At 35.9% G+C, this 27,047-nt stretch overlaps 1 protein-coding gene across 1 annotated transcript in view; it reads right to left on the bottom strand.

Moving 5' to 3' along the window:
* The window catches only part of CHIC1 (cysteine rich hydrophobic domain 1), a 37,051-nt gene extending 21,891 nt beyond the window's left edge, over positions 1-15,160 (bottom strand). The window contains exons 1-2 of the mRNA XM_036839161.1: positions 14,724-15,160; positions 4,046-4,100 (exon numbers count right to left, since the gene is read on the bottom strand). Coding sequence (XP_036695056.1) covers positions 4,046-4,100; positions 14,724-15,013 — 345 coding nt within the window. The 5' untranslated portion in view covers positions 15,014-15,160. The remainder of the gene's footprint in view (positions 1-4,045; positions 4,101-14,723) is intronic.
* Positions 15,161-27,047: the final 11,887 nt, after the last annotated feature.

The following is a 27,047-nucleotide window of genomic DNA, read 5'->3' as shown; positions in this document are numbered from 1 at the left end:
ATCCTAGGTAAGTTCATTTAATTTTTGTGAGTTTTAGTCTCCCATCTATAAAGTGAAATAAATAATTTGTCTATTACATACCTCACAGGGAATGGAAATTATACCTTAGAAAGGACCTCCTAACTAGAATGCTTTGAGAAAGGAAGTCAGTGAATCATATCTGACTAGATTTGGAGAAAGAAAAGCAAAGCTCTTTTTTGCATGGAGTATCACCTGAAGGTTTGGATCAGGTAACTTAATACTCCACAGCTTTGCTACACAGTCTCTTATAAACAAAAGGATAAACTGCTACATTTTGAATGCAAATTTAATGCTTTTCAATTCTTTAGAGAAAAGACGTTCTTTTTAAAATCAAGGTACCAAGTTGCTATCTTAAAATTTACCTCTCAAACAGTGATATTCAGCTTCTTTTTTTCCTAGTGAACCACTGAGCAAGCAAATGGAAGTTAAAATAAGGAAAATATATTTACATATTTAGCTCTAATCTGTAATATAACATTATTATCAATTTTCTTTAAACTGTGTATCCAGAAACACTAATACATTTTTTAAATATGGCAAATTTTGTTATAAACTCATAAAATTATTAAATCTGTCCATTTACAAATTTAAGTGCTTGTAATTAGAATTTAAATTTATGTTTAAAAAGTAAAATTTGTTTTTAAAACTTTTATTTAAAAGTGTGTAAGCACAGACGAGAAAAAGTAAAGAATGAGGCTAAAGTCAGAAATGAATCAATCCAAAATGTAAAATTTGATTTTTGTTTAAAACACTGTGAATGAAGTAAATTATATGCCAAGGTATATAAAATTTGTTATAAGATTTATCTTTCATTACATGCTTCTGGAAATGAATTAACAAAAGCATTTCTAAAATGTGGCAATTTTCCTTCTTCCCCACCAATACTTTCCACTTTTAACACATAATATTCACAGTTTGTACTCTCTTACTATGGACAAATTAAAAACTAAAACATTCAAGTTACTAAAAATAAGAATTCAAATTTTTTGAAGTCATAACAGAAACATATTGAAAAGAAAACTTTTACTAGAATTTCAAAGAATAAACTAAAATCTTCATTTTGACTTTAAAAGGAAGCCAGAATTGTCTTTGAAAAAAAAATCTGTATTTGAATAACAGTAAAAGTCATAAACCAGAGATAAAGGCATAGGAAATGAGAATTGGTTAACTCCCGATTTTAAACAATGTGAAAGAAATGTTTAGTTAACTGTGTGGAATCAGAGTTAATAACATTTTACTCATTTACTTCCATATAATTGAGTATTTCTAGTAATGAAGGTTAGATAGAAGCCCTTTACTTTGTAGCTGAATGGCAGGTTGTAAAGAAACATTTAATTCCTTTTGACTTTCTTAGAAAGAAAAAAGAAAGCCACATCATAAAGGTGGGGGAAAGGGTCATAATATTTTATAACAGGATGCAAGGGACTTTGCAAACAGAAGAAAATCTAAGCAAAACCCAGCAGGACTGATTTGCCTCCTTCAATCATGGGGAACACAACCCAATCAATCACTTGTCATACTGGATCGCAATAGTAAAGGTGGATTTTATGGTTTATGGTTCCCAACACTGCACACTAATCTCCCTGTAACACCATTTAATTGTTTCAAGCTGAGGGCCGGAAGCTTTTATTTCTTTTCTGAAGTTCTGTGGTTCTTCCATTTTCTGGTCACCAGAATCTGTATGTATACACCTGTTTGACATGTCCTATCACGACAGGAGGACTTATCTTCAGTGAAAGGAGGAAACAATCTTTCCTTAACTTAATATAAAAGATTATCTTTTTATTTATATTAAAAGCATGAACACATAAGAAGCACAAAATTAATACTGAGCCACAGAGCTTAACAAAATGGCTTTTGAGGTTTTCAGAATTCACTCCACAATTTTGCTTAGTTTAGGCATAAATGCTATATAGAATTCCACTCATGCTGGAATACTGGTTTTGTAAAATGCAGATTTATTTTTCTATTTTACCTACTGCATTTATTTATTTTGAAATATACTTACACTGCTGCTAAGTCTGAAATTCAAACCTTTTTCTTCTTTTAGTTTTTTTCTGAAACATGTAAATTCTTTTTTGCCTCTCAAGACCCCACAGTTATCAGAGATGCATTTTGATAATCCAAAATAACCTATACAAATGAAATAGTGCCTACCGGAGAAAAATCATCTCATTAAAGAGAAAATAAAGTCATCATGTGACTTTGAAAAAAATCAGACTTTCAGAATTCCTTTTAGTGTTTTTTCATCACCAAACACTAAACTAGGAAAAACATCACTGTATCATTTATGCCTCATTCAATATATGAGAAATTTTGTGCATTTAAATAATGCACGCTAGAATAAATATCCAATCATTATGTGTTACGAAAACGGTCACCTGAAAAGAATGGATATCTTTAAGAACAGTTCATATCCAGATCATTTAGGTTGTGTGAATGCATACCAAAGGCAGCTTAATATTCCTACTTCCCTAGTTTAAAAAACAACTATCTTTTGTGCTGGTGGAATTTCTAGTTTTAGAAGGCTTGGAAAGAAATGAAGAGGTGTGAAGAAATATTCTGAAGATTCCTTGAGCACATAAAAGTGGCCAATTTCAAAGATGGATAATTCTTACACCTGGGAACTCTATTCTCTGATATTTCTTTTTGATTATTCATTTTCTAGAGTTACTTGGATTTGTAATTCAAACTTTTTTTTAACTAAACCAATAATAAAGCTGGATGTAACTGCCCAGACAACACATGCAGCAGCATCAAGGGAAACATAAAGAACAAGTTTTCCACTGGAGATGTTTTAATTCACATTCTCTTTAATTTTAATATTGAATTTGCCATCTTTCCACAGACAAATTACTATTCAAGAGATTTTTTTCCATAGCTATTTTTCCCTTGGAAAAAACATTTATGATTAATTCATATAAAACAAATCTAAATCTGAACTGCTGCTTAAATTGGTGAATAATTCTAAATGATCAGGATAGGAAGGTAGAACATACTAGAGAGTGAGGCCAAAATCTCAAACCAAAGGGCTCTTTGTATCCTAAAAAGATAAATGGCCACATATTTTCTAATGTTCACTTAGCTAGGGACTATCACTACTTGTTTAGTACTATATGGAATGATTTGACATTATACATCAGGAGAGACAGAAAAGGTCAACAGTCAAAGAGAACAAATTATTGCTGGGACCGAGAACAAATGATTACTCAGATGAAGAAGGTTAAAGTAGCAAAAGCAATTAAAATTGAAAGCTGGTGAGTAGAGAAAATTGGAAAAACAATCAGGGTGAAACTGGGATATACTGATGAAGAATTATCAGTAACAACCACAAACTTACATCGTGAAGCTAATAAGTACCTGACAATACACTAGGAGTTTTATATATTCTTTTTGCCTTAGTCAGAGCCTTTTCCTTTGGGTTTAGAAGTTAGCATTACTGTTGTAAGAGGATTTTCCAAACAGTTTTGAATCCTAGGAAGTCTTTGAATATTGAGCCTCGATGCTAGAAGATACTACTGGGTGTGGAGGAACCAGGAAACAAAAAGGTAATAATTTATTGCAGTGAATCCAATTGTAGAAGCTCAAGCTATCTAAAAGACAGAAAAATGTCCAACCAAAAATTTGATTTTTTGATGTATAACAAATCACATCACAGGACACTTTAAAATTCATAGAGTGATACAAAGTTGAACACTGATAACTTCGTTAACTCTAAAATCATTGGAAATTACTGACCTAAATGAAAACAATTATAGCTACCAGTGCTGAGATAAAAGGCAAAACTGGAAAAACTGAACAGATAAGTAAATAATGGCTGGCATTAATGGACATGAACAAAATAACTGGTCATATACTAGTAGTCACGGAGACAGCTTTCAGTCACTAACGACATAGCCTCCAATTACCCTGACCTCTTATTATTAGACTTCATTACAGTGAGTCAAAGCACTTGTCATAACACTAAATAAGCCATAAAACAATGTTTTTAGAATTGAAAAGTTCAATGCAAACTCTCACTTACCTTCCCTGTTAGAACTGAGGGAAATTCAGTATCAAACTTGTTGCTCAAGCCAAACCTTAAAAACAAAGACAGAACAAAATATATTCTACCCAGCATATTTAACTCTTTCCCTTAAAAAAAGTTATAAAGCCATGCATTTTTCTTTTGATGTTGTGACCTAAAAGCATGTCCTAAAAATAATTTGATATTTATAGAAAATAAATCTTTGACTATTAATCCAAATTAATAGTAAAAGAAACTTAAGGAGCCAATGTTAAAGTAGGATTCTAACTAGAACCATGATATGAGATTAAAAAATAATAGAGAAACACTGACACAGAGCGGGAAATATCACAACTTTTGATTGAAACATTTCTGTTAAAACCCATTTTAATTGATAACTGTTGGAACTGGCTGATGGGTTGTATGTGGGAGTGGATTATACTATTCTTTCTACTTCTGTGGATATATGAAAATTCCTAATAAAAACTAATGTAACCTTTGGAACTACAGAGCTTGACAACTTCCGATCAGTTACTATTCAGATACTCAAAGGTTGATCCTTATGAATGGCTTTTATGTATATGTTCAACCAATTTTGAGAAAACAGATCCCAGCCTCAAAAGCTCTAACTTTTTTCAAGTACACTCATTGAAATCTGTACTAAGTCAAAATGATTTTTTATAAGCCTTCCTTCACCTACTTGGTGATTGATTTCAGTAGGAATAACAAAGGTCACTTCCTGCATGTTAGATGATATATCAGAGTGACTACAATTTTATGTTAGTGTAAGCAAAAAGGAAAAAACACTAACATTTAATAAGAACTCCTTTTGAGGTAGACAATAATAGTAACAGTTACCAGTAACTATCTACTTACCATGGGTTAGACACTGTGTTAGGCAAATACATTACCTCTAAAATTCACAACCCTTCAAGAGAGGTATTGTTATCTCTGTTTTACAGAGAAGGAAGCTGACACTCCGAAAAAATTTTTTCAAAAAGTAATCAAATGACTTGCCCAAAGTCACATAGTAAGAGGAGGCAACCAAAATTCAAATGCTAATCCCTAAATTCTTTCTGTCCTATATTAAGCTCCTTGAGAACAGAAACTATGGCTTATTTACTTTGCTATCTTCCACTATGCTTAGTAGCACAATGGAATCTAGTAGGTGCTTAATAAAAGTTTGTTGAATAATAAGCTACTGTATGTCCTGTTTGGTTCTACTGATTTATTGCACTTTGGTCTTAGGGTCACTTTAAAGACAGCTTAAGAATCCAACATCCTATTAAAACTCTCTGTGAGAATCATGGTCTCCTTGTATCATTTATGCTAATAGCTCCTCTTCAAGGACACAAGCCAATCTTTGTGCTCTTTTTGTGCAAAAAGACTCTCTATATTTAGCAGCTAGCAGCAAGGTACATATCTGTACATAAATATATTTTACCTTGCATGTTTAAAATGTATTTTAAAACAACAAATTCTATATTTTAAAAGAGTTGAGAAAATCAATTAGCAATTATAAAAAGACCTTAACTTCATTAAAAAACTTCATTACTTCTCTAGGTGTCAGTACAACACATAACGAGAGCATTACATTTTTATAATAACATTCTCATAACATCCCCCTTAAATCTATACATAGAGGAGTATAGCCAAACTTAAAAATAAAATGGTACTCTTGCACATGAATTTTTATGGCAACTTTCATGTGCTGTTTGAGAAACTGATACTCTAGTATTAAATATATATTTGTAATTATGTACTAACTAAGCAATCAGTAACATGACAAATATTTAATAGAGCAAGAAACATATTTCATTCAAATCATATTTAGCTAAATAGTGACTTATCACTAGTCAAGAAGATGTAATTGGATTCATTATTCCACAGTTAATTCTTATTGCATAACAAAGAAATAGATACAGGTTTCATTTATAGAAAGTAGACATGACACATTTGAAAGCAGAGCTCTATTTCCATTCTTATAGCTTGTCTTCTATTTTTTAAAATTTAAAAAAAAAATCCAATTTATTTATTTATTTATTTTTGGCCGTGCGGTGCAACATGTGGGATCTTAGTTCCCTGACCAGGGATCAAACCCGTGTCCCCTGCAGTGGAAGCACTGAGTCCTAACCACTGGACCACCAGGGAATTCCCCTTTTGCCTTTTAGCTACAATGTTAATAATATGTTCCTACCTCCATTAGAGACTGCTGCCATTATAGCTTCTCCCAGTTGCCATTCTTTTACTACATATCAAATACATAGAGGATATAGACAGATGTATTCCTCAAAATGCATGGAATATTTCTATTATTTAAAAAAATTTTAGCTTTGCTATTCTCTTTGCATTTATCACCAGACAAATGAACTTTCGTTGCCACTGTTTCCACTTCCTTAATATTATCCCTTCCTTTCTTAACCTTTTGAATGAACATGCTGGCTTTTTTTTTTTTTTTTTGGCTGTGCCGTGTGGCATGTGGGATCTTAGTTCCCCCACCAGGGATTGAACCCATGGCCCTGTGTTGGAAGCGTGGAGTCTTAACCACTGGACCACCAGGGAAGTCCCTAACCTTCTGAAATTTCTCTTTTGATGCCGTTACTTTACTGAAAATAATCCCTTATTCGGTAAATTTATTTAGAAAGACAAGTTCATCTTATTTATTGCCAAATTCAATGTCCTCTTCTCAGAACTTTCCCCCCTGACTTTGCAGCCTGTGATGCTGTTCACCACTCCTTCTTAACATTCTCCGGTTCATTCACTCTCTCCTAACACTCCTGTCTTTTCCCAAAGTTTACCTTTTAGTCATCTGCTCCTCTTTCTAAAGGAATTATAACAGTTCATCTATTTTTAATAGCCTTGACAATCACTTCTATGCTGATGACCATCAAATCTATACCTCTAGTTCTATATTTCCCAACATGCTCTAGTCCCTCATCTCTAATTGCATACTAAAAATTTCCATTTGGAAATAATGCCATTTGCAGCAACATGGATGGACCTAGAGATTATTATACAAAGTGAAGTAAGTCAGAAAGAGAAAGACAAATGCCATATGATATCACTTATATGTGGAATCTAAAATATGACACAAATGAATTTATCTATGAAACAGAAACAGACTCACAGACATAGAGAACAGACTTGTGGCTGCCAAGGGGGAGGGTGGGTGAGGGAGGGATGGAGTGGGAGTTTGGGATTAGCAGATGTAAACTAGCATATATAGAATGGATTAACAACAAGGTCCTACTGTATAGCACAGGGAATTATATTCAATATCCTGTGATAAACCATAATGGAAAAGAATATGGAAAAGAATGTATACATATATATAAATGAATCACTTTGCTGTACAGCAGAAATTAACACAACATTGTAAATAACTATACTTCAATAAAATAAATTAAAAAACAACAACAACAAAAATAACAATTTCCATTTGGATATCTTGCTACAAAATAATACACCTCAAGTGAACACTTCTAAAATTAAAAGTTACCTTTTATTGGAAACTGGCTCCCCCCTTTCAAATTCCTCATCTCTATCAATGGCACATTGACTCTCTTTAACCTAGACCCTGGTATCATTTTTTGGACCTTCCCTCTTCTATTTTTTGCACCTTGCTTATATCCAGGTGGTCCCAAGTCCTGTTATTTGTTCCTTTGAAATCATTCTCATATCATTTCCTTCCTTTCCATTGCCACTGCTATGTTGGCTCTTGTCTTTGCTCATGTGGTTTCTCTTGCTTCCTCTCCCTAGTTTAAATCCAATGCAGTCCTCAAGGCTCAAGTCAACCCCTGCTGCAAGCCTTCATGGATTTCCCTTTCTCTGAACACTCATAGCCAACTTTAATCTGTACTACACAATTCAAAATTTAATAAAATATTTTCTTTTATTCTTCGCTGATCCACACCAATTTCTTAAAGGAGATTTTCCTGTTAGCTTTGTAAACCAAGACCTGTACTTTGTTTTTTCTCTATTCTTCATAGTGCTTAGCCCAGTGCTCAGGTTCTCAAAAAATGCTTGCTAAATTCACATTACAAATTTTCTTCTCTAATATAAAAATGGACTGTATTTTCTAAAATATAAAAAGTATATTAGAAATGGTAAGGAGGGAATACCCTGGCAGTCCAGTGGTTAGCACTCTGTGCTCTCACTGCCAAGGGCCCAAGTTCAATCCCTGGCCGGGGAACTAAGATCCCACAAGCTATGCAGGGTGGACAAAAAATTTAAAAAAACAAAAAAGAAATGGTAAGGAAAGTGTCATTTTATTTCTTAAAACACTCCATTATGGCCTACATTTATCTACTTCAAAAGGTATAAAGATAGGCAAACTAGGCCCAACATATTCTCATAATTTTGGCTAAAAGGTAGTAGCAATTCTGTTCTTGCCCACCAGGGATTTCTTTCCTTAACTTCTCCATTAGATATTCAGCCCCTAAAACAAGTACTTAAATAATCTTAGGCACAACATTTTACTTAGCAGCTACTAGGAAAATGTTGAAATGGCTCCTGCTAAATGAACACCTCAGCTTTGTTTCATAAGTAAACCATTAAGTTAAGAACTGTGAGTCCACAGAGGTTAGACAAGCTCATCTACCCATTACTGATCAGTGATAGACATGAGTCAAGATGTGGGGTTCTTCAGCATTAGACAAAGGCACTTGGGAACTGCTCACACTGTCATTTTATCGGCTTCATTAAATATAGAGCCTATTATGTGTTTGAAGCTGACCCAGCTGGTGGTTCTTAATGATTGTATTTTATTTGTTAAGTGTCTCCAATGCCCCAAATTTTAATTTCTTGGACAATTCTTTGGAGTAAAGGAAACTGAGGTAAAGAAGGATGGGTCCTCTAGTTGCTCTTCCCTCTTTTCTCCCTCCCTATACCCCTTACTGTTTTTAATTCTTTTGAAAATGACTATACATCAGCCTTTGAAAACCTTGCTCAAATTTAAGTTTATGTGTTCAGGTTGTTTAAGAAAACACATCAAAGTGTAGTAAAATTCTGCCAACAAAAACCATTTCACTAGAAAACTATGCACTTATAGTAACACTGATTCTGAAGCACGTGCACTGATCTCTATTTACTATACCAAGAAAAAGGAAAGTCTATGCCCTTCAATTAAAAGAGATTTTAAAAAATTAGTTAAACTTCTTTAATCTTCCCTATGGAAATAATCATGTCTTGCCGCCCTGTAAAATGACAAGTTACCATAGCTTCAGTATTCTCAAAGCCTAAAATCTTATAAAATACTTACCTTATACAAACACAAATTAACAATGCTTCACTGTAATTCCTCAAAGACAGCTGTTTACAGAAAAGGCATTCCATTCACTGATTAGAGAAGTATCAATATTTGTAGTGCTCTCTAACTTTCTGCAGAAATGCACTGTTTGGCAAATTTGGCCATCTTTTTTCAATTCTGTATATAATCACTTCAGCTCTTTTAGATTAATTTTAATGAGAATTTTATATATTCCTGAGAATTGGTAACCTCTCATCTCTACTAACTTCTATACAGCTGTATTATCAAGGGTAAATATCTATATATTTTAAGTAATATAAAGAGTGTGGTAATACCTATAAATAAGAAAAAAAAAATCTCATGAGATGTAATTTTCCTTATAATTCAATACAGTGGATCCAAATATTCATCCTAAAAATATCAAGATGAAAAATGATAGATACTAAGCTACATCACTCAAATGTATAGTATTTCTGAAACAATACTTACAAGAGACATTTCATTATTTCTGTTTCTAAAACCTCAAATCTGTGGGAGTTAATTTCGCCATTTACATATATATTAAAGGCATTCTTGTATCTTTTAATAAAATACTTTAGGTGTGTTATACAATATTTAAATGGTAGTGCCCATCATACTGGCATACTGACACATAGAAGATGGCAGTTACTGTTCGTTGTGCTGGGCATATATACAGCAATGAGTAGCACATCAAATATATCTGCCTTAATGACACTTTTTAAAATTTTTAATTTGAAAAAAGATACCCAAATATCCATTTATGATCATCATCATCTCAGATTTGGAATTACAATTATTCTGGTTAGGTCATTCGACTTCTCAAAAAATTATAATTGATTGATAAGACATTAAATGATATCTTGATAAGTAACAAGAAAACCAATGTGTAAAGATGATATAAGTACACAGGGGTATTCTGACACATAAAGTCTTGCTCAACAAACCTTTCAGAGATAAGGGCATGCCATACCCCCCACCCCAAATCTGGTAGTATTATTGTATCTATGCTCAGAAACACAAGTACTCTCCAGAGGATGATTCAACTAACTATCATTTGTTGAGGGCCTATAATACAGCACACGTTATGGTGAGCATATTTTTACTGAAGTGAACCAGTATTTATTCAACTCACTTTTACTGAGTGTCTACTTCAGGGCAGGCACTGTGTTAGGCACTGAGAATTCAGACGTAACCAGTGATTGTCCTGCCATTTCTGCTTCCAATTTATTCAGGGCAGAGGAGACTTGCAGGAGGTGGTGACTTATGAGGTAAGGGTGGTGGGTACTGGGATTCTAGATGAAGGCCCCAGCTTGAGCAGAGGCAAAGAGATAAGAAACAGCATACTGTGAATAAGAAAATACAAGCAGTACAGGGAAATGTCAAGAGATTAGGCTGATAGATAGGCAGGGTCCAGTTCTATATTCCATGTTATAGAGCTTAGACTTGATCCTATGGATGAAGGGGAAACCACAGAAGTCTTAAACAGAAAGTGGTGTCTCCATTGAGCAGCAGGCTGAGGGATAGATTTGGAGGTGACAAGGATGAAGACAAGATGACTAGTAGGGTGGTGAAAGGGGCTTGAATCAGGGAAGTGGTGGTAGGGAGGAAAAGAAGAACATTTTAGGTCATATATTATTAATACCCACTGATTGCTTAGCTGTGAGAAGACTGAGTGGGAAAGAGGAACCACTGATGAATAATGGGATAGGAGGAGGTACATTTAACTGAGTTGGAGAACTCAGAAATAGGAGGAATTTTTTGAGGGGTTGGGACGGGGGTGTGAGGGGATGTGAGGGGGGGAGGATGAGTTTTGCTTTGAATACGTTGAATTTAAGATGTCAGTGAGCCATTAGGTGAGGAAGTCCAGATAAGAGTCAGAGCAGAGTCTGGTATAGAGATACTGATACATATTTGGGAGACATCAGATAATTGAAACCATGAGAGTCAAGATGAGACCATCTAGATAGAGTAGGGAATGAGAATAGTGGGCTGAGAACAAAACCCTGGAGATCACTAGTATTCAAGGAGCAAGAAAGGAAGAGAAACCCATGAACGAGGCAGTTAAGGAATAACCAGAAAAATATAAGGAGAACCAGGAAGAGTGAAGTGGCCAAGGAATTCCTAGATTTGTTTGGCTGGCAAAATGTTTTTTTTTAATCAGAATTTGAATACCTTTAGGCAAAACATATACCTTCCAGTTCAACTAAGGCCCCATCATTACTCATGCTGCACTATTTTCTTGACCCGTCTCGCCTCTGAAGGCCAGTGTGTTTATGACCCCTGGAGTAAAAGCCTCTGAGAAAGAGGGAGTCATTATATGCAGCAGAGAGGACCAGAAAGATAGGAAATTGAAGATGCCCACTAATTTAGCAACAGGAGGGTCATGGTGATCTTAATGATACCAGTTTGTCTGTGGTCATGGTGGCAGAATCCAGATTACAGAAGGGTAAAGAGGAAATAGATATGGTGAATGCAGCTACTCTTAAGAAATTTGGAGAAAGAAGGAAGAGAGATTAGACAATAGCTAATGGGGAATGTAGGTCTAGGAAGGCTTTTAATTTTAAAGAATTAGAGAGACTCTGAATATGTTTACAGGCTGAGCCAATAGAGAGGCTGAGTGAGGTAATATTATAGAGAGAGGGGCTGCCTGGGAGGAGGCTGGAAGAGAAGGGTATGGAAAGCATAAGTGGAGGGGTGAGTTTTGAACAAGCAGAGGGACTCCATGATCTCTGAGGGTGGAGGAAGAGAGCACAGGAATTCAAACCTAATTAAGACCCAGTGCAGGTGTTTCAGCAGGAAAGTGACATGATTAAACCGTGTTTTACGAAAATTAGTTTGGCACAAGCATGCAGATGGATTGGGGTGGGGAGAGGTGGCAGACTGTGGCCGCAATTCAAGCAGGAGATGATGGCAACCCAAACTAGAGAGGTGCCAGTAGAAATGGAGAAAATGAATAATCTAATAGACCTTTTAAAAGGCATGATGACATAATTCTGGAACAGACTGGCAAAGGACAATTCAAGGAGAAGGAAGAGTTAAAAATGACTCAAGGACTTGAAATATTACCCTGGAAGATTGGAATGGCAGTATCAGGGTCAGAAATGGGGCAACTGGAATGCACAGCCAATCTGGGGAGGGAAAATAAATTGGGTTTAAGATATACTGAATTTGAGGTGATGGTTCTCAAATTTTAAACTTTGAAAAGAAACAACATCCTCTAAAGAACAGATGACTGTACGAAGAATGAAAAAAATAAAAATGGGACAGAATAAGAAATATTTCATTCAGATAGGGCAACTAACACTCCCATGCCAGAAAAAAATTAAAGAGGCTGATATTTTAGACGTCTCAGAATTAGATTAACTATTTCCTAAGGATCTTACTTTACCTGTTGTAAGGAAGGTTTTCCTATCATAGAAAGACCAGTTTCTCATTTAACATCAAACATGCTTTCTAGGTCAGAGAATGTGTACAATACAACTAAGTAATTTTCCAAACTATGTACACTGGTTAGCAATTCAAGTACTGGTTTGCTGCTTTTCAGGTTTTGGCTTCAATTAATACCAGCAGTTACTATGAGCACCATTATTTCACACTCCTTATTCCAGAATTTTTAAGCTGAGAGGGACATTACACCTATCATAAGGGCCTGGGCATGGCAAGTGTCAGTGCTTTGCTTTTAATTGAAAATAGGTTGTTAAGTACTTCACCATAGTTGTGTGAGGAGTAGAATGGAACCACAAATAAGTTTCAGGGAACTTAAATTCTGTTTTCTTGCCTGTTCTTTGTTTTCTGAATTTTAGAAAAAAATGAAGGGGAGGAATGCTGGAATATAAAATTATGGACTGGAATAAAAAGCCTTTTTCTGTTTGATCATATGAAATAATCTGCATGAAAGTAACCTTTGGTACCAGAATCATAATTAATTTGAGTAATAAATTGTTTCCCTAGTGATGAAAGGAATGGAAATAAAACAGCGCAGTAAGCTGGCATCTGAACATTGTAGGCTATCTGCAAAATTCTTGGACCAAGAGAAATTGTGTTAAAATTGCCTAACCAAAAGACAGGTCTAAAAATCTCCCCACACTCTTCCACAATTTCAAAATCTTCCTTAATACTTTTCATGCAAAGATCACAAAAGTATATTACAATTAAAATACTCAGCATGTTAAAATTAAAAGCTAACATGATGGGGGGAGGTGGTGCATAATATATGATTTCAGATAATATGAACTCAACTGAAAGTCAGAGGGGTAGGTGAGCCATTATCAAAATTACAGGCAGCATGACTTGATAAGAAAAAATAGTCCTATTTTGAAAACTCAGTAAATGATTGCATAATTAAGAGGATGAACATGACACAATATTCAAACTTCCAAGTATTTACTGTCCAAGCACATAAAAACGAGACAGCACTCTTCAAAGCCCAGAGAACCATTAAATTTTTCTTCTGCTTTGCCAACTACTACGCTATGAGGTCCCTCCCCCTTTTTATTTTCTCAAATATGATCCAAGATGTCAATTTAAAAAAAAACTCTGTATGAGTTTTCAAAAAATCATTCTCAGCTCCTAGGGGACTAATTTCCATATATATTTAATGTTTGCATATTTAATATTTGGGAATACAAAATCTCCTGCAGGTATGTTAAATTATCTCAGAGCTGAAAGGCTTTAAAAACCATCTACTCCAAACCCCTCATTTTACCGATGGAGAAATCAAGGCCCAGAAATGGGAAGTAACCTGACCAAGGTCACAGGGCCAGTAAGAAGCAAGGCTGGGACTAACATACAAGAGCCCTCACTCTCAATCCATTGCTCTTTCTACGTTTCACAGCTACTTCTCAACCTGAACCTCTAATTGTGTGATATTTAAGAAACGTCAGAATGAGGAGTGATCAAGACACGGAAAGGATTATTGAATTCATTTACAAAGGGATTAGATAGGAAGAATGGATGGATGAATACGTGGATGGGTGGATATTCTATAATGTTATTCACAAAATATATTATGTTTCTGTTTTGAAGAGTCCAAGCCTAGGTCTCGTCACTTGTTACAGCTGTCACCGTGTTCCACCAGACATCAATCTTAGCGGCAAAGAGTCCGCTGGTACATCCTGCAGTTTAAAGACTGTTCATCGCCAGCATACACAGAAGCAAGGAGACTCACCCCTACTCCAATCCCTCTGGCTCCCAACCCCCTAACTTCCCTGTCCTATACTCACTTTTTACCCGGTGTTGGTGCATCACATTTGCTTTCTCCTCACTTCCTTTACACCTGTCTCCCTCAGTTTCTCCATTTAGACAAGGTGTCCTTTCCTAACTATATGCCTCAGTCAGCCCTCCCCCACTCCACAGGCCCCTCGATTGCCTTATTCCTCTGTCGCCAAATCTCAGCCTTCTCAAACCCCATGGCTCCCTCTCGCTTACACAGTGATGTGGCCGGCGCCCCGCACCAATACAGGGTCGGGGGCATATCTCCGCAGATGCTCCTCGCTCACTACCCGAGGCGGGGGCGGCGTCTCCTCCACCTGCTCTTCTTCTTCCTCCTCCTCCTCTTCTTCTTCCTCCTCCTCCTCATCTTCCTCGTCATCGTCGGGCCCCGATACCGACGACGACGACGACGGCGACGACGACGACGTTGCCGCTTCTTCTTCCTCCTCCTCCTCCAGTTCCGAGATCGTGTCGAACTCCGCCATGTTGGGCAGCAGGATGCTCATCACGTGACCTCTCGATCACCGCCACCCTCACGCAGAAGAGTTTGAACCTGCTGAGGTGCTGGAAGAGGAGGGGGAACGAAATGCAGAGAAAGAGGAGGGGGGTAGGGACAGGATTTAAGGAGATGCGCCTGCGTGGTGGGGTAGACGGGGGTGGGGGGCGGGGGGGGCGGAGGGTGTTGGAGGCGGGGGCATGAGGGAGAGAGGAGCAAAATCAGTGTACGCTTGCGCGGCTCCAAGGGAAGGGGGGCGTTAGAGGTGAACTACTGGGAATTGTCGAGGTACGGTATGCGGGTGCTGCTCTTAATACTGCTGTTTGGGCTTCTGCTGCTTGTTTCCCGGGGACGTATCTTCTGGTTTTATTTCCTATTAATTAATAATGGGTATTATTACCCCCTTCCCTCCAGTGCAGGGAAGGGATATTCTATAAAAGTGAGGTTAGAACTTTGCCCCATATATTTTAAGGTATACACTAATCCCTTACGTTTGTTCAGCATTACAGTTTAAAAGACTTTTGCAGCAGAACTTTGCCACACCCTGGGAGGCATTTTTATCAACATTTTACCGAAGAGGAAACTTTCTATTACTTCTACTATGCAATACTTATGGAGGACTTACTAAGTGTCAGGGACTGTGCTAAGTGCTCTATGTGCATATCTCATTTAATACTTCACAACCCTATGAGATATGTACCATGATGATCTCATTTTACCGGTGGGAAACCTAGATGCAGAAAGGTAAGTAACTTGCCCAAGGTCATGGAGTTACTAAATGGCAGACCTGGTTTTAAACTTGGGGGGTCTTTTCTGATTCCAGAAGCCCAGCACTCTTAACCAAAGGGCTATACTGCCTGAAGTTGTTTGGAAGCGCTTCGTAGAGTGGTGCCTTTTGGACATCTTGAAAGATGTTTGAATTTTGGAGTTTTCGGGGGGAGGCGGGAGGAGGGAAATGGAGGGTGTGGAGGGAGGACTCCAACCCTAGGAAACATTAATTAACATCATCCATTTTCCAGACACTGGGCTAGACTCTTTCACATACAATATCTCAATTAACCCTTAAACAATCCTGTGAGGTAAGCATCATCATTATCTATTTTATAGATGGCAAAGCAGTCTCGGGAAGTTTAAGTAATTTATTAAGGTCTCTGGCGACCTTTTGTCCAAGATTTTCCATTTCAAATATTCTATCTTCCCCACACCCGCTAAAATGTAACAGAGATCACATATTTTGAGTTTCCAATCCATGTCTCAAACTATTTCGTACTTGGCAGCAGCACAAAAATCCATGCCATAATTCAGGGATCATTAAGACAATAAAGTCACACAGCTGCTAAGTAATAAAACAAATACTGTAATCCAGGTATTCTAATGTTAGCTTCACTGCTCTTTCTGCTACACTATAGCTGCATCCCAGTTAGTTGGTGAGACAGGAAACAGATATAGCCACACTTGAATTTAGGGTGAGCATTATATTAACAGTATAGCAGTAAAAACAAAGCATTTAGGATGTATGAGGGAGGAAGAAATTAGTTCTGTGAAAGGCACTGATCAAACCATCATCATTATCAAGGAGTTTGCATTATTAAAATGGAAGACAATTTTGTTGTACTCAAAAGCTTGATTATTTAGGAACTTTAAAAGTAAGTTGCAGCACTATCAGTGAGCAACAAAATCTAGTTTTTTATAGCAGAGAGAACTTTATCCACTAGCCAGAAATTATAATTAAAGATAGACCCTTAAAGTATTTTATAATAGCCTTCTGGTATGTCTGTTTTCTTGGGCATTAATAAATAATGTCATGCCATTTATCAGAGCAAAATACCTTAGACTTAAGATCAAATCAATATTCTGCACCAGTTCTTCTCTTTCAAAAAGCAAAAAAGCCATAGGCAATACTAAAAATTTTTCAAACATCTTATATTATCCGTAAAGTTCCAGTAAGTCAATCTCTAGAGGGAAGTATTGTGCTGATTACTGCTTAAGTGGTAGTTCACCACTCAGGATTAGCCTAGGTAGGGATATTTGAAGGGAAAGGAGTATAAGGAGTGGACTTGTGATAAGTGTAAATGAGGTATTGGAACTATGGTAAAAGTGAAGAAATGATGGTTGTGGGAGATGGGAGGGAAGGAGAGGGAGGGTGAAATTCCATAGTCAAAATGGAAAGAGGCCCCTGACACTTAGATGTCAAAAGGACGAAACAGTTAAGAGAAGTGCTATGCTTGGAGAAACTCACAAGTATAGTCAAATCTGCTTATCTGTTTTCCTGCATATACAGTGGACTGAAAAGGTATATATGATTACAAAGGTAATTTGTTTTGCTGAACTATAGGAGAATTTGGAATTGGGCAAGCTGAGAAAAACATAATTTGTCAGCAACACAAGAGACAACATGATTTTTAAATGATACTTTAGCAACCATCAAGGATAGTAAAGCTAGGAGTGAATGAAGAAGAAAGCACACCATGTAACTTTCTGTCTGATGTGCTAAGCAGGGCATGGAGGTAATTCTCCCATATGAGGCAAAAGGTCACAGGTTTAACCATTTGAGGGGGGGAAAAATTTCAACCTTAAAACAGCTGAAAAGAATTGCAACTTTTAAAAGACAGCTTCCTTCCTCCCTCCCTCCCTCCCTCCTTCCTCCCTTCCTTCCTTCCCTTTCTTCCCTCTCTTTCTTTCTTTCTTTCTTTCTCTCTATTTAGATATCTATTTATTTAAACATATGATTCAGTGATTTTAGTGAATTTACAGTGTTGTGCAGCTATCACCACAAATTAATTTTGGAACATTTCTGTCACATTCAAAAGAAATCACTGTCCCATTTTCAGTTATTCACCACTCTTTACCCATAGCCCCAGGAAGTAATTAATCTACTTTCTGTCTCTAAGATTTCTTTTCCGGACATTTCAAATAAATCAGATTGTACAACATGTGCTCTTTTGTGTCTAGCTTCTTTCGCTTACCATAATGTTTTTGACGTTCAGCCATGTTGTGTCTTGTATGAGTACTTCGTTCCTTTTAATTGATGAATAGCATGCCATTGTAAGGGTATATCACATTTTGTTTATCCATTCACCAAATGATGACATTTGGGTTGCTTCTACTTTTTAGATATGAAAATGCTGCTATGAAAATTCACATACAAGTCCTTGTGTGAACATATGTTTTAATTTCTCTAGGTTAGGTACCTATGAGGGGAATTGCTGAGACAAATGGTAAGACTGTGTTGAATTTAAGAGAACTGCCAAACTGTTTTCCAAAGTTGCTCAATCAGTTTACATTCCCACCAGCAATGTGTGAGGAGTCCATTTTCTCCACATCCTCTCCAGCATTTGTTATTGTCTATCTTTTTGATTATAGCTATTCTTGTGGGTATGAAGTGCTATTACATTGTAGTTTTACTTTGCATTTCCCTAATGACTAATGATGTTGAGCATCTTTTCACGTGCTTGTTGTCCATGTGCTTGTATACCTTCTTTGATAAAATGTCTATTCAAATCTTTTGCTCCATTTTAAAAATTAAGCTTTATTTTAAGATAATTGGAGATTCATATATAGTTGTAAAAAATAATACAGAGAAGTCCCATTTAACCCTTTACTCAGTATCCCTGAATGATAACATCTTCCATAACTATAGTACACTATCACAACCATGAAACTGACATTGATACAATCCACACATCTTACTCAGGTTTCCAGTCATACATGTACTCATTTGTGTATGTGTATTTAGTTCTATACAATTTTATCACAGATGTAGGTTCGTATAACCACCATAGTCAAGATAGAGAAGAGTTACATCACCACAAGGATCCCTCTTGTTATCCTTTCATTACCACCACCCCCCTCCTCACAACCATTAAATTGTCTACCACCTATAATTGTTATAATTTCAAGAATATTATGTAAATTGTATCATACAGTATGTAACCTTTGGGGATTGGCCTTTTTCACTCAGTATACTTCCGAGAATCATCTAGATTATTGGGTGTATCAATGGTTCATTCCTTTTTATCGCTGTATAATATTCCACAGTACAGATGTACCACAGTTTGTTTAGCTATTCACCTACTGAAAGACATCTGGTTTTTGCCCCAGATTTTAACTGTTATAAGTAAAATTGCTATGAACATTTGTGTATGGCTTTCTGCCCTTTTAAGAATTTGGTTATTTGTTTACTTATTATTGAGTTACAAGGTACCTTTTCTATATTCCAGATAAAAGTTATTTATCAGATATATGGTGTACAGATATTTTCTCCCAGTCTGTGGCTTGCCTTTTCATGTTGTTAATGGTGTCTTTTGAACTGAAAAAGTTTTCAATCTGGATGAAATACAATTAATCAATTTTTCTTTTATCACTTGTGCCTTTGATGATATATCTAAGAAATTTTTGTCTAACATAATGTCAAAAAATTGCTCTTTGTTTACTTCTAAATGTTTTTTTAATGTCTGTTATCCATTTTGAGTTCATTTTTGTGTATGGTATGTAGTAAGGGTTTAAATTCATATTTTTGCATGTGGCTATTGAATTGTCCCAGAACCATTTGCTGAAGACTATCTTTTTTCTGTTGAATTACCTTGATACCTTTGTTGAAAATGAGTTAGCCATAAATGTATGGGTTTATTCCTGGACACTTAATTCTATTCAGTTGATCTATATGTCTGTCTTAATGCCAGTACCACACCATCTTGAATACTACAGTTTTTTTTTGTTTCTTTTTTTACGCTATTTATTTATTTATTTATTTAGGCTGTGTTGGGTCTTCGTTTCTGTGTGAGGGCCTTCTCTAGTTGCGGCAAGCGGGGGCCACTCCTCATCGCGGCACACGGGCCTCTTACTGTCGCTGCCCCTCCCGTTGTGGAGCACAAGCTCCAGACACGCAGGCTCAGCAGTTGTGGCTCACGGGCCTAGTTGCTCCACGACATGTGGGATCTTCCCAGACCAGGGCTCGAACCCGTGTCCCCTGCATCGGCAGGCAGACTCTCAACCACTGCGCCACCAGGGAAGCCCCAATACTATAGTTTTGTAGTAACTTTTAAAATTAGAGCATACAAGTCCACCAAATTTGCTCTTTTTCAATACTATTTTGCCCCCCCCCCCGAGTCGTTCACATTTCTACAGAAATTTTAGGCTCATCTCATCAATTTCTTCTAGAAAAACCAGCTGGAATTTTGATAGGAATCACATTGAATCTGTATATGAATTTGGGAATATTGCCAACTTAACAATATTAACTCTTCTGATCCATGAACATACCTCTTCATTTATTTAGATCCTTAATTTCCTTCAATAATGTTTTGTAGCTTTCAGTGTAAAAAATTTGTAATTCTTTTGTTAAATTTATTGCTAAATGATTTTGTTCTTTATGATACTATTGTGAATGGAATTGTTAATTGATTAGTTTATGGTAATACAATTTATTTTTGTATATTGATGTGTAGCCTGTGACCTTACTGAACACATTCACTAGTTCTAATAGATGTGTGTGTGTATCTGTGTGTGTGTGAAAACCTTAGGATTTCTACATATAAATTCATGTAATCTGTAAATAAGCATAGTTTTACCTGTTCCTTTTCTTTTCCTTCCCTTTCTTTCTTCTCTCCTTCTTCTTCTCTTCCTCCTCCTCCTCCTCCTTCTCTCTCTCCTCCCTCCCTTCCTTTCTCCCTCCCTCCTTCCCTCCCTCCCTTTCCTGCCTGATTACATGGCCTTGAATTTACAGTACAATATTGAACAGAAGGGTTGAGAGCAGAATTCCTTGACTTGTTCCCAATCTCAGGAAAAAATGATTCAGTCTTTCACCATTAAGTATGATGTTAGCTGTAGTTTTTTTTTCTTTTGTAAATGTCCTTATTTAGGTTGAGCAAGTTTCCTTCTATTCCTAGATTGTTGAGTTTTGTGTTTTTTTAAAATCAGGAATGGGTCTTTGGTTTTTGTCAAATGCCATGTCAATTGAAATGATCATGGAGTTTTTGTTCATTATTCTCTTACATGTTTTATTACATAATATGATTTTCAGTTCAGTTTTTTTTTTTTTTGCCATGTCTTGTGTTATGTGGAATCTTAGTTCCCTGACCAGGGATTGAACCCGTGCTCCCTGCAGTGGAAGCGTGGAGTCCTAACCACTGGACCAACAGGGAATTCCCTGATTTTCAGTTCTTAAACCAACCTTTCGTTCCTGGGATAATTCCCCTTGGTCTTAGTGTATAATCACTTATGTATGTGGCTGGATTCAGTTTCTTAATATTTTAAGTTTTTGCATTTATATTCATGAGGGATATTGGTCTCTATTTCTTTCCTTGTGATATTGGTTTGGATTTGGTATTATGGTAATGATAGCCTCTTAGAATCATTTGGGGATTTTTCCCTTTTCCTCTATTTTCTGGGAGAATTTGTGAAGAATTTTAATTTTTCTTCTTTAAATGTTTGAAGGAATTCACGAGGCCTAGGCTTTTTTTTATGGGTAGTTTTTAATTACTAATTCAATCTCTTTGTTACAGATCTATTCAGATTTTATATTTCTGCTTAAGTCAGTTTCAGTACTTTTTGCCTTTCTAGGAATTTATCCATTTCATATAAGTTGTCTACTTTGTTGGCCTAAAATTTTCCAGAGCATTCTATTGTAATCCTTTTAATTTCTGTAAGATTAGTAGTGATATCTCCTCATTCATTATGACTTTAGTAATTTATATGTTCCCTCTCATTTTTCTTGGTCAGTCTAGCTACAGGTTTTTCAATTTTGTTTATATTTTCACAGAACCAACTGTTGATTTCACTGATTTTAAACTATTTTTTTCTATTATCCATTCCATTGATTTGTGTACTAATTTTTATTATTTCCTTCTGATTTCTTTGGGTTTAATTTGCTCTTTTCTTCTAATTTATTAAGACAGAAACATAGATGATTGATTTGAGATCCTTCATGTACATTATAGATATTTACTCCTACAAATTTCCTTCTAGGGACTGCTTTAGCTGTATCTGAGAAATTTTTCTGTGTTGTGTTTTTGTTTGCATCCAGCTCAAAATATTTTCTACTTTCCCTGGTGATTTTTATTTGACCCATTTGTTATTATGAAGTGTGTTGTTTCATTTCCATATATTTGAGGATTTCCAAAATTTTTGTCTGTTGTTGATTTCTAATTTAATTCCAGTGTTGTTTGAGAACACAAATTGTGTGATATCAATCCTTTTAAATTTACTGAGACTTGTTTCATGGCCTATCATATCATTTATTTTTGAGAAAGTTCCATGTATATTATGCTCTTGTTGATTGGATTGTTCTAAAAATGTCAGTTAAGTCTACATTATAGTGCTGTTCATGTCTTCTATATCCTCCTTGATTTTCTGTCTCATTTTGCTGTTCATTACTTAGAAGTGGGTCACTGAAGCCTCCAAATATTATTGTTAAATTTTCCACTTCTTATTCATTTTTGTTAGGTTTTGCTTCATGTAGTATGGGGCTCCTCTGTTAGGTGTAACTATGTTTACATACTCTATTTTAAATTGATCCTTAATAATTATATAATATCCCTTTATATCTCAAGTAAAAATGTTAGTTTATTTTTTGTATTGATATAGAAACTCCAACTCTCTTATTGTTACTGTTTGCATCATATTTTTTCCATTCTTTTATTTTTTTAATTAACATTTTTATTGAGATATCATTGACATAAAACATTGTGTAAGTTTAAGGTGTACAACATAGTGACTTCATAAATTTATATTGCAATAATATTGCCATTGTAACATTAGGTAACACCTCTGTCGTGCCACATAATTATCATTTCTTCTAGCGGTGGGAACAATTAAGATGTACTCTCTTAGTAAGTTTAATGTTTATAATACAGTTTTGTTGTCTGTAATCACTGTACTGTATATTAGATCTCCAAGATTTACTTATTTACTACTTTCAAGTATGTACACTTAAACAACATCTCTCCAATTCTGACTCCCCAGCCCCTGGTAATCACTATTCCACTCTCTATTCTTTTGAGTTCAGTTTTCTTTTGTTTGTTTGTTTTTTAGATTCCACATATAAGAGATATCATACAGTATTTGTTTTTCTCTGTTTGACTGATCTCAGCAAAATGTATTCAAGGTCCATCCGTGTTGTTGCAAAAGGCAGAATTTCCTTTTTTCTCAAAGCTGAATAGTATTTGTATATGTACACCAAATCTTTATCCATTCAATCATTGATGGACACTTACGTTGTTTCCATATCTTGGCTATTTCGAATAATGGTACAAAAAACCTGGGAGTGCATATATCTTTTCAATAACTTGTTTTCATTTCCTTTGAATATATACCCAGAAGTGGGCTTGCTGGATCATATGGTAGTACTAGTTTTAATTTTTTTTCAGAACCTCCATACTGTTCTCCATAGAACCAGTGCAGCCAAAAATTAATTAATTTTTTAAAAAGTGGTTTGCAAAGTTTCGTGCTGGAGATTTCTCGCTGGATGATGGTCAGATAGACCAGTTGAAGTTGATAGTGTTCAAATCGAGACGTTAACTGAAAACAATCAACATTATACCACGCGGGAGATAGCCAACATACTCTAAATATCCAAATCAAGCACTGAAAATCATTTGCACCACCTTGGTTATGTTCATTGCTTTGATGTTTGGTTTCCACATAAGTCAAACGAAAAAACCCTTCTTGACCATATTTCCACATGCAATTCTCTACTGAAACGTAATGAAAACATTTCGTTTTTAAAACAAATTGTGACGGGTGATGAAAAGTGGATACTGTACAATAATGTGGAATGGAAGAGATCATGGGGCAAGTGAAATGAACCACCAACAACCACACTAAAGTCTGGTCTTCATCCAAAGAAGGTAATCTGTATATGGTGGGATTGAAAAGGAGTCCTAAAGTTTTTAAGTTTGATGTACTCACACTTGTTGATTTTTTCTTTTGTTGTTTGTTCTTTTGGTATCAAATCTAAAAAATCATTGACAACACCAATGTTGAAGAGATTCTTCCCTATGTTTTCATTTTAAAAAAAATTTATTAAGGTATACCGGATGTACAATATTATATAAATTTCCACTGTACAGCATGGTGATTCACAATATTTAAAGGTTATATTCCATTTATAGTTATTATAAAATATAAAATATACTATATTCCCTATGCTGTACAAAATATCCTTATAGCTTATTTATTTAATACATAGTAGTTTGCACCTCTTAATCCAGTACCCTTATCTTGTCCTCCCCTTCCCTTTGCCCACTGGTAACCATTCATTGTTCCTTATATCTGTGAGTCTGTTTCTTTCTTATTATATTCACTAGTTTGTTTTATTTTTTAGATTCCACATATAAGTGATATCATACAGTATTTGTCTTTCTCTGTCTGACTTATTTCACTTAGCATAATACCCTTCAAGTCCATCCATGTTGTTGCAAATGGCAAAATTTCATTCTTTTTTTATGGCTGAGCGGTATTCCATTGTGTATATATATATATATATATATATATATATATATATATATACACATATATATCACATCTTCTTTATCTGTTCATCTGTTGATGGACATTAACGTTGCTTCCATATCTTTGCTATTGTAAATAATGCTGTTGTGAATATTGGGGAACATGTATGTGTTTGAATTAGTGTTTTTTTTTTTTAGATATATATACCCAGGAGGGGAATTGCTGGGTCATATGGCAGTACTATTTTTGGGCTTTTGAGAAACCTCCATACTGTTTTCCACAGTGACTGCACCAATTTACGTTCTTACCAACAGTGTATGGGGGTTCCCTTTTCTCTACATCCTCACCAACATTTGTTATCTGTGTTCTTTTTTTTTTTTAATTTATTTATTTTTTATATTTATTTTTGGCTGTGTTGGGTCTTCGTTTCTGTGCGAGGGCTTTCTCTAGTTGCGGCAAGCAGGGGCCACTCTTCATTGCGGTGCGCAGGCCTCTCACTATCACGGCCTTTCTTGTTGCGGAGCACAGGCTCCAGACGCGCAGGCTCAGCAGTTGTGGCTCACGGGCCTAGTTGCTCTGTGGCATGTGGGATCTTCCCAGACCAGGGCTCGAACCGTGTCCCCTGCATTGGCAGGCAGATTCTCAACCACTGTGCCACCAGGGAAGCCCTCTGTGTTCTTTTTGATGATAGCCATTCTGACAGGTGTGAGGTGATATCTCATTGTGGTTTTAATTTGCATTTCTCTAATGATTAATGATGTTGAGCATCTTTTCATGTGCCCATTGGCCATCTGTATGTCTTCTTTGGAAAAATGTCTATTGAAGTCTTCTGCCCATTTGTTGATTGGCTGTTGTTTTTTTTTTTTGATATTGAGTTGTATGAGTTGTTTGTGTATCTTGGATATTAACCGCTATTCGGTCACTTCATTTATAATATTTTCTCCATTCCATAGGTTGTCTTTTGTTTTTATCGATGATTCCCTTTGCTGTGCAAAAGCTTTAAAGTTTATTAGGTTCCATTTGTTTATTTTCTCTTTTATTTCTTTTGCCTTAGGAAACTTATCCAAAAAATATTGGTATATGTCAACATGTGTTCTGCTTATGTTCTCTTCTATGAGTTTTATGGTTTCCGTTCTTATATTCAGGTCTTTAAACCATTTTGAGTTTTTATATGGTGTGAGGGAATTTTCTAATCTCATTGTTTTTCATGTAGCTGTCCCCCTTTCTCAGCATCACTTGTTGAAGGGACTGTCTTTTCTGCATTGTATATTCTTACCTCCTTTGTTATAGATTAATTGACCATAGGTGCATGCATTTATTTCTGGGCTCTCTATTCTGTTCCATAGAGCTATGTGACTACTTTTGTGCCAGTACCATGCTGTTTTGATTACTGTAGCTTTGTAGTATAATCTAAAGTCTTGGGAGGGTTTTACATGCAGCTTTGTTCTTTTTTCTCGAGATTGCTTTGGCAATTCAGGGTCTTTTGTGGTTCCATATGAACTTTAGAATTATTTGTTCTAGTTCTGTGAAAAATGTCATGAGTATTTTAATAGTAATTGCATTATATACGTAGATTGCTTTGGGTAGTATAACCATTTTAACAATATTAATTCAATACAAGAGCAGGGGATATCTTTCAATTTTTTGTGTCATCTGCAATTTCATTCATCAGTGTTTTATAGTTTTCAGGGTATAGGTCTTTCACCTCCTTGGATTATTCCTAGGTATTTTATCTATTTTTTTTGATGCAGTTTTTTTTAAAATTTATTTATTTATTTATTTATGGCTGTGTTGGGTCTTCGTTTCTGTGCGAGGGCTTTCTCTAGTTGTGGCAAGTGGGGGCCACTCTTCATCGCGGTGCACGGGCCTCTCACTATCACGGCCTCTCTTGCTGCGGAGCACAGGCTCCAGACGCGCAGGCTCAGTAGTTGTGGCTCACGGGCCCAGTTGCTCCACGGCATGTGGGATCATCCCAGATCAGGGCTCGAACCCGCGTCCCCTGCATTGGCAGGCAGACTCTCAACCACTGCGCCACCAGGGAAGCCCCCAGATGCGATTTTAAATGGGACTATGTTTTTACTTCCTTTTCTGATATTTCATTATTAGTGTATAGAAATCCAACAGATTTCTGTATATTAATTCAGCAAACTTGCTGAATTCGTTTAACAGGTCTAATAGTTTTGGGTGGAGACTTTAGTGTTCTCTATATAAAGTATCATGTCATCTGCAAATAGTGACAGTTTTACCACTTCCCTAACAATTTGGATACCTTTTATTTCTTTTACTTGTCTCATTTTTGTGACTTGCATTTTCAATACTATGGTAAACTGAAGTGACAAAAGTGGGCATCCTTGTCTTGTTCCTGAATTGAGCAGGCAGGCTTTCAGCTTTTCACCATTGTGTATGATGTTCACTGTGGGTTTGTCATACATGGCCTTTATTATGTTGAGGTATGTTCCCTCTATACCCACTTTGACGAGAGTTTTTATCATGAATGGATGTTGAATTTTGTCACAAGATTTTTCTGCATCTATTGAGATAATAAAGTGATTTTTATCTTCTCTTTTGTTAATGTGGTATATCACATTGATTGA

The sequence above is a fragment of the Balaenoptera musculus genome, chromosome X (genome assembly GCF_009873245.2).
Source record: "Balaenoptera musculus isolate JJ_BM4_2016_0621 chromosome X, mBalMus1.pri.v3, whole genome shotgun sequence".
NCBI lineage: Eukaryota > Metazoa > Chordata > Mammalia > Artiodactyla > Balaenopteridae > Balaenoptera > Balaenoptera musculus.
This window is presented reverse-complemented; position numbering and strand designations above follow the sequence as displayed.